The 8,996-nt window shown below is 29.5% G+C and overlaps 1 protein-coding gene across 3 annotated transcripts; it reads right to left on the reverse strand.

Annotated features, from left to right (window-relative positions):
- Positions 1-3,000: 3,000 nt before the first annotated feature.
- Positions 3,001-7,542, reverse strand: LOC110605399 (transmembrane protein 45B). Of its 3 annotated transcripts, none has more exons than XM_021743968.2 (4): positions 7,330-7,542; positions 6,199-6,614; positions 4,373-4,867; positions 3,001-3,295 (listed from the first exon to the last, which is right to left on the reverse strand). In XM_021743968.2, exons 2-3 carry the CDS (start codon positions 6,543-6,545, stop codon positions 4,378-4,380), a joined length of 837 nt encoding a protein of 278 aa, XP_021599660.1. In that variant the 5' UTR covers positions 6,546-6,614; positions 7,330-7,542; the 3' UTR covers positions 3,001-3,295; positions 4,373-4,377. The 3 variants fall into 3 exon arrangements, with proteins under 3 accessions (XP_021599660.1, XP_021599661.1, XP_021599658.1); XM_021743969.2 differs by having other exon boundaries at positions 6,713-7,542; XM_021743966.2 differs by having other exon boundaries at positions 7,334-7,540.
- Positions 7,543-8,996: the final 1,454 nt, after the last annotated feature.

An 8,996-nucleotide genomic window follows, 5' to 3' on the forward strand; every position in this document is an offset into this window, starting at 1 on the left:
CCTTATCACTTCGCAACCCTGTCCACTCGCGCGCCGGAGGGAATTAAATGGCCGCTTAACACAGGGAAGATCGCTGCATTATCCATACGTATGGACCCATACGACAGCTCCTCATAAACTAAGCTTTATTTTTAAGACAGAGACCCTTTGTAAAGTCGGACTTTTTTTTTTCTAGATCTTAAATTATCAGTGAAATTTTGGAGATATTGATTATCAGTGAAATTTTGGAGATATTGATTATGATGGTGGAGGTAGAGAATAGAATGAAGGTGGAGGTAGAGGTTGAGCCTGTGACGGAGAGTAAATAATTAAAAAGGGTATATAAGTTTTATTTTTCTTATTAATTTAAAATATTTAAAATTATTTTTATCCGATAATTAGAATGCCATAAAAATTTTTATATTAACTAAATTAAAGTTTAAGGGTTTTATACAAATTAAAATTTAGGGGTTTTATGTTACAATGCTTTAAATTTAAGGATCACTAGTGAAATTTATCCGATAAATATATAATAGTATATTACATAATTAATATGAGATTCACTCATATAATTAAAAGCTAAAAAGTAATTGATACATTATGGCTGAAATTATATATAATTAAAATAATATATAGCTAAATAAATATTAAGAGTTTAATAATTTTGCAAAATGTTAATAAATTAGTAAATATGATAAAAAATAATATAATATTTTACCTATTTAATTGTAAAAATAAGGAAAAAATATAAAAAAGGAGGAGAAAAATATAGCGTCATTATTTCTAATCCAAAAACTTATTATTGCAAATAAGGGAGACTTTTTGTTTAGACAAAAATAAGTTTGAAAAATAATTTTATGACAAAATAAAATTGAGGGACAAATATGAAATTACCCTTAAAGTTAAGAGATATTTTAATGACAAAATGAGATTGAATATGAAACTACAGTCCTTAAAATTGAGGATATTTTGATGATAAAATAAAGTTGAGGGACAAATATAAAATTTTCCTTAAAATTAAGGGATAAACAATATAATTTACCCACCTATTGATACTTCAACTTACAAAATTATAACACTTAAATATAAATAAATTATTTTTTATAAAAAAAAATTAGAAATAATATCTTATTGTTGATTTTATTTTAAGTTATGCTAATATATCTTAACTTTTATAAAATGACAGTTATTAGATGAGAATGACTTTGTTATTTTATAAAAATTTAGAATATAGTTATAGAGTGAAATCAACAATTAACAAGACTATTTTTAATTTTTTTTATTAAATATTACTAATTTATATTTAATTATTATAATTTTATAAATTTAAGTATTTAGTAAGTTTTTTACTTTTAATTTAAATATTTAATAAATTAATTTCAAATAATATATATATATATATATAACTATAGAGTAATGGCAATAGTTTGTTTGTGAATTTTTCGAATGAGCGTTTAATCATATCGGTTTAAAATTAAATTTTAAAAATTTATAAAAATTAAATAAAAAAATCAAATTAAATTGAATTGTCACAGTTCAATTAATTAGATTTTCAATGTGATATTGATTTTAATTTTTTTAATAATAATTATTAAATAATATAACAAAAAGTTATAAATTGAAAACTATAATAATTAAAAAAAAAAACTTCAAATTCATATACATATTCATAAAAAGTAAATATTTGATTTAATTCGACTTTATTAAAATTTTTTAATTAAAATCAAATTGAAATAATTCAACATCTTTTAAATCAAAATAAAAAAATTAACTAAAATTTTAAATTTATTCCATTTAATTAGCGATTTCAATTTAAACAAAAATATTGCTAACCCCCGACGATTGTCGGCTAAAGTAAGAGATAGACAGGAGTAATTAATTTGAATCTCATAAGAGTCGGTAGAGAAGAGGGTAGGTGATGGGCAGCTAGTTTCTCAACCTAAAGGATGACTTATTTTTTACTTCTTTGAAAATTCTATTCTCTCTTAATTACATGATGAATGAAATTCACATTGAAAGTTTGCTTAACCACTAAGGATTAATGACATATTAAGGACTTATTGTATTTAAGGAAAATAATATTAAAATATTTTTTAATAGAGTCAAATCATAATCACTAAAAAAAGCTCACACCAATCAAATCATAATTACTTAAAAGAAAAACTCACACAGATCAGATTAACTCAACGTTATTGATATTTAGTATATTAATTTATACCCACTCTGCAATTATTGGCTTTAATTTTTATATATTTTTTTATTTATTTTTGGTACATAAATTTAGTTAATTGACAAGGAGGTTGCAACTCTCCAGGAGCTAATTGAATCCATAATAGTTCCTTACTTGATGGGGGTGTATGGGTTATTGCGAATCTGAACTTGAGATTTAATATAAATATAATTCCTTGTAATTTCATATATTCCAATAATTTAACCCTTCTAACTATTGCAGCTTAAATACGTATATTCAATTGGTCCTTAAAAAAACAATACAACAAGAGTGACTTAATTGTATTTTCACCGTAAAAGTTAATTATTAATTTATTGTGATGATCACCAAAACTCTACTATCCGAACCGCAGTCGAACCTACGTAGGTATCGGAGTCGAACCTACGTAGGAAAGTCATGCCGTAATTCATCAGAATTCGATAAGTAAATCTGTTCTCTAGCACACAATCCAGGCCACGCTCGGATAGGCCAGATAATACAAAATTCAGATCCAACAGAGAAGGATCCGACTCAATTGACTTGATGGGTCGATCGGAAACAAACCCCTCTACATCCAAAATGAAGTCAGATGTCAGCATACACATTCTAAGCCTTATTTTCTTTTGAATCTCAAATCACCATATTGATTTTTGAAAAATACAAAAATAAATAACTTTTAAAAGTGCAATTAGTAAATATATAAGTTTTATTATACTACAGGAAAGCTTGACTTACGTATGGCATTTGAATTTGATAAAGTTAACCAAATGGTGATCCCTAATTTCATTACAATCAAGAATTGGAATTGAAAATTTGGAAAAGTAAAAATTAACAAATTTTAAAAATTGTATTCTGTTCACAGAAAGAAACATAGTTTGCAGAAGATACTTTTCTCAAAGTTTTACAAGAATGTGAACATCAGTTGGTGCAAAAATTAAAGAAGCTTCTATTAGTCTTGTCGAAAAAAGAATTCTGAATTGCTTCATCCTTATTCTCACTGCTTCTTTGTTTTTTCTTCACTGCTAGTAATTTTGCTATTTTGCCAAGTAATTCATTTACAGAGTACACCTGCCATGATAATCCCCTTACTGCACATGTAATTCCAACCTGTAAAAATCACCCAACAAAAAGATTAATCTTTTGATAAATTACTTTTCATCTCTGAGTTGTATTAAAATTGATATATATATGTTCAACATTTAAAATAACTAGTTTTTGATCCGTCAAGCTGAAGATCATGTTAAGAATCTAATAACCACACAATAAAAAAAAGCATAAAAAGTAAACAACAAACAGATTTAACGTGATTCACCAATTTGATTACGTACACGATGGCTATGATTTTCTTATTTCTCTACGAGTTTTCAAAAAATAGAATTCACCAGTAGAATATTACATATTTATATACTCGGGCAAAATACAAAAAGAAAAAAACGAAATAGTCCTTAAAAAATTCGCCTTGGAGATTTTGCCCCGAAAGCCCACCTTCAGCTGAGGGCTCCCACTCCTTGCACCTCGCTAACTCAACGCGTAGTTAGATCCGCGGGAATGGTGTACAGTCTATAATATATCATTAAGTCCATAATATAGCATTAAACTCCATATCTCAACAGATCCTTCATCCAATTTTCCATTAATTGTCAGAGAAATGACCAAAACACACCCTTAAAAGTATACTATCTTTTTCATACTTGCTCCATATCTCAACAGATCCTTCGTCCAATTTTCCGTTAGTTGTCAGAGAAATGACCAAAACACACCCTTAAAAGTATACTATCTTTTTCATACTTGAATTATGTCAAAATTAACACTTATTTCCCTTGATTTAAAAAAATGAATGGTTTAATCCCTATATTTGGATATCAAATTTTTTTTTAAAAAAAAATAGAAATTGCCCTATTTTCAAATATGGACAGGGAGACCTTCAATATGACAAATCAAAATACATGGATTAAACTGTTAAATTCTAAAAACTAATATAAACAAATCTTTTGATAGAGAAATAACAGTAGATTTCTAACTTTAGGAAAAGGGATGATAGTTTTCAGTATCTTCAACCCTAATGAAGATATTCAAATGATATTACAAACAAGATAGAACAATTTCATGCAACTTATAATGGGATGATTCACATTCCATAAGATAATAAAAAAGTCTGTAATTCCATAAAGTAAGATAACATACCTATGCTAATTTGAGTCCAGTCCATCCTGAGCTACATGCAAGCTTCTGATATCAGAATGCCCATATTTGGATTCCAGAAAATCATACAATATTGCAACCGCGACAAAGACACCAAGAACTAAGGCGAAGAGCTGAAAGTTAGCAAGCAGCTCGCCTCGAACCTGACTAGCCGCTGATCGACATATGATCTGATCATTCTTAAGCTGACAGCCATCTGGAATCATGGGACCATACAGGCTGAAGGCAGTCTGATAGAACCAAAGGCCTTGAAGAGTTATGGCAATGCCATTAGACAAATCAAGAGGAAAGCTGGTCGGGAGGAGAGCTCCAGCTATGGTAGATAAAATGCAAAGTCCTATTAGGAGGACAAGGAGGAGATGATAATACCCTTCAAGGCCCTTGTGGGTTGTTGAGTGAAAGTAAAACAGTAGATACTCTGCACAAAATGCTGTGGCAGCAACCAAACAAAGGGTTCCCTCTGGCAAGGGTAGAAATCTGAGCTCGGAGTTAGATCACACAGATGGTTCAGGAAATTAGTTATAATACAACAAATAACACTTTGATTTGGCATAATGAAATATATTTACAGCAGAAGAAAAAAATTTGTTGCAAGACAGTGGTATAGATGCATTGAGCGATTAATAACAAGGTATGTGAATGCTATCATGAACCAAACACTTTAATCACAGAGTCTGTTTTCGCACATGTTCATTTGCAAGGATCAATAGCTTGATGCTCAACAAGGCAGTGCTTCAAGCAACCATTATATGTGCCAAACAATGTTTAAAGATCTAATCTAAGGTCTATCTTTTTGGACTCAAGCAAGTATGTTTAATTCAAGCTTTGAAGCAATAAATGTCCCAACAAATAATTTTCAACAAGCAGGATATCAGAAGTCTTTTAAGAAAAGAGTCATAACTATTTGCTGTCTTCATGCTGCTAGTCCAATTTAGAAAAGGTTTCACCAGTAGAGTAATTTTCAAAAATAGCTTTGTGCTTCAAAGCCCAGAGGAACCATGAAAAAAGTTAACCATGTTACTTTTGTAGCAAAGATCTCATGCATTTTGTAAATTTTGAAGTATAATTAACTTTCCTTCAAATGAGTTTTCTTTTAAATTGATATCATAACCATTGCAAGTTCTATGCTCTCAAATGCTTTCACAATTTCTGAATAAGGCCAGCTGAAGTGCACAAAAGATGCACAAACTGAACACACAGGTATAAACAGTAGTGAATGTGCATCTATATTTTTCTTTACCAACTAGAATTCCATGGCTTTTCTGGTGTTTCAACATTCTAACTTAACTAAACTCAGTAAATAAAACACACAGCTCCCCAAAGTCAAAATAAGGCGAGTATGCATTCCCCTGCCCCCGAATACTTTCCCATTTTCTACTATTCTCTCAGCAACTTCTCAAGTATAGAAACCTCAGATATACTTCGCTTATCCTTCACAGAACAGAAATTAATAATATACCCATTTATTTTAAATTAGACAATTCACTCAAAAAATACGGCAAAGACACTTGATGCTTTTGATTGCCATTCCTACTACCTATTGTAGATTATATAAGATTAATCATAATGGAAAAGGTATTAGATCACAATTTTTTAGAGTTTCAATTTTTTTCATGATAATTAATGAGGTAACCACAAAGTAGAGGAAATTAAAGAAACACAATAATAAGATTCAACCCCAAATGTTGAAATTCATAATCACTCTATATTTCCTCATTTTCTCAAGCACCAAACAGATTATCATACAGAAAGATATAAAAAGGGAGGGAAAAGGAATCCCATAAAAGCTAAAAGTAAGAAGGACCAACCTGGTTTTCTCTGAAAGCAAAGAAACAACTCCAAATATAAAGAACATGAGAAGCATCCCCGAGTGTTCAAAATCATTCATGTGATTAGGATTTAGAATTCCATTGACAAAAAATTTGAGGTGGGTGGAGTACAGGAGCTCAATACACAAATCAATGAAGGCACCAATCATCACAAGATAAAGTTCTAGGTACTTGAGCTTCCCATCAAAACCAGGCACAGGGTTCCAAACCCGAACGCGAAAGGCCTTTGGATTTGATACGTATCGAAACAAAGAGCTCCATACGTGCCATACACCGACCAATAGAAACAGTGTTCCTGGTAAGGCATGACCCTTGAAAGATCCCATCGTTTAGTTCTATATTGCTAATTACAAATCTTTGCAACTTCTTTTTCTTGTTGATTCCACCAGTGGGCTCTGTTTCACAATAGAAAATTAGTTTCAGCGTTCATGCTATGAAATTTCTTCGGTAGAGATGGAAATAGAAGACTTGAAAAGAGAGTTGTAGAATAGACCATTGATGGGTTTACGGGTCAACACTGTTTGGTTGCGAGAAAATCAAGAAAATTACAATACTAAACTCTTGGAACAGACAAAAAAAAACCCACCACTTCCTTTTAGTAACAAATCTTTACTCGCAGCATAGAGAAGCCAATATAAAAAAGAGGAGATTCAAGAAAATGAATAGCCTAATATTGACCTCAACATACTTTTCTCAGGAAACAAACAGACATTATGAACTCTGGTTCCAAGAACCTCCCATTGAAAGTCAAAGTTTGTGGGCATTTAAAAAACAATTAAAAAAACTAAAAACAACCCATTCAGTCAAATACTGGAAGCGTGAAATGAACCCTTTTATAGCCATCAATAGAACTTGAAAAAGAATCATAAATTTACAACCAACCAAAGAAGGGGGTTTTCACTCTACCCACACAGAATTTAACAGAATATATCACAAATCTAACAGAAATCCCCTTGATGGAAAGACAGATAGAAAGAGGAGAGAAAATAAAGGAAAGGAAAGCAAAGGAAAGGAAAGGAAAAAGAAGTTTCCTAAATTTGTGAACTATGTGACAAGAAAAAGTAGCTTTGATTGGGTAGTGATTGAGGTTAAATAAAGAAATCAACGTACTCACATGATATGATTGGTTTGTTTTCTTTATTGTTGGATTGAGAAGAAACCCAAAAAGCTATGCCAGTGACTGCAAACATGAACACAGAATCATATGTAGAGGATGATTATGCAGAAAGAGAAAGAGGAGACTTTTATTAGAGATGAGCAATGGGAAGAGGATGGTAGGGATCTGAAAAGAAAAGGGCAAAGGGACCAGAGAATAAAGTTAAAAAGCAAGAAATTATAAAGGAATCATTTTTTTTTCTTCTACAGATTTAACTGTATCATTGGACGTTGACTCAGCCTACGTACTTACAGTAACCCCTCCCTCCATCACCATAGAACAATATTATAACAAAAGCCAAATTACTTTTGCATCTATGAAGTATGTTAAAATTAGCCTGCATGTCCTTCTATTTTTAAATTTATGTTCTAACCTTATCAAATTAGATGTTCTTCAATTTAATTTTTCATTAATTATTTTTGAAATAACCAAAATATATTTTTTAATCTTTAAAACCCTTTAATTTCGTATCATAAATAGTTTAATTTTTTTAATTTAATTTTATAAAATTGAAAAAAAATTATTTTTGACCGAAAACCATTATGTTTTATAAAATAAAAAATACAGAGATTAATATGTTGAATTTTAAAAATAAAGAGATATATATTAATTTTGATATATTTCATACACTTTAAAAGTAATTTTTCAAAAAACTCCATAATTTAATATAAATGTAAATTGAATAACAATTTTTTATAGTACTTGAGAGGGTGGCGTTGGAGATGACTTTGGGTTGCATGTGGAGTTGTTTTACATTAATTTATGGATTTGCATGTGTTGGGTTGAATGCATGATTAAATGGGTATTAATTAAGAATCTCACCAAAAAAAAAAAAGTATTAAGAAGAATGGAGTTAAAAGATTGCATGGGATTTGTTTTTTTTGTTTTGTTTTTTTTGAATGCATGGGCTTCGGTCGCATGTAAAGTTGAAGTGTGATTTTATTTAAGTTTTTAAATTATAAATTGTTATTTTGTACAGGGAAAATATGAAGAAGTGTACTTATTTTCCATTTCAGTATTTATAATTTAATTTTTGTAAAAATGGCCACGTTAATAGTAAAAAAAGGTAATTTTTAAAAGATATAAAAAATATTGACATAAAAATTATATCACGAAATATTAATTTAATATAAATTGAATAACAGATTTTAAAATAAAAATAAGTAAAATTATAATATACTTTTTTATATTTTTACTTCTTACAAAATACAATTGGAGCAAAATTGCCTCTAAGAAATTCCATTCAATCCTCGTATACCTTCACGGTATCTAAATTTAAAGAAAGCAAAAGCTTACTAATTGCCCTCTACATCTTTATATAATGAAAAACTTTAAAGATAACCAGTACATTGTTCGTTATTAAATGATCAAGCATAAATGCACTTTACGATACATCAATAATATTCATTAATGAACCTTTAAGCCGATTAGCAATAACTTTTTTATAATTTTCATAATGACATTGCATAAAATTAATAAGATGAAACTCACCAATGGAGTTAGGAGATCTCACTTTCAATACCAACCTAATATGTGTATGATTAAATCCAAGGAAAGATGCTCAAATCATAAACAAGCTAATAAGCCTCTAAAAAGCTCCCATCAGATAATAAACATATTT

Source organism: Manihot esculenta, chromosome 17 (assembly GCF_001659605.2).
Source record: "Manihot esculenta cultivar AM560-2 chromosome 17, M.esculenta_v8, whole genome shotgun sequence".
NCBI lineage: Eukaryota > Viridiplantae > Streptophyta > Magnoliopsida > Malpighiales > Euphorbiaceae > Manihot > Manihot esculenta.

What these genes read in the sequence shown, in the direction of transcription:
- LOC110605399 (XM_021743968.2), bottom strand. Translation starts at nt 6,545, where the DNA reads ATGGGATCTTTCAAGGGTCATGCCTTACCAGGAACACTGTTTCTATTG. An exon ending in TTGCTTTCAGAGAAAACCAG is followed by an intron (nt 4,868 to 6,198) that starts GTTGGTCCTTCT and finishes CTCCGAGCTCAG; the next exon opens with ATTTCTACCCTTGCCAGAGG.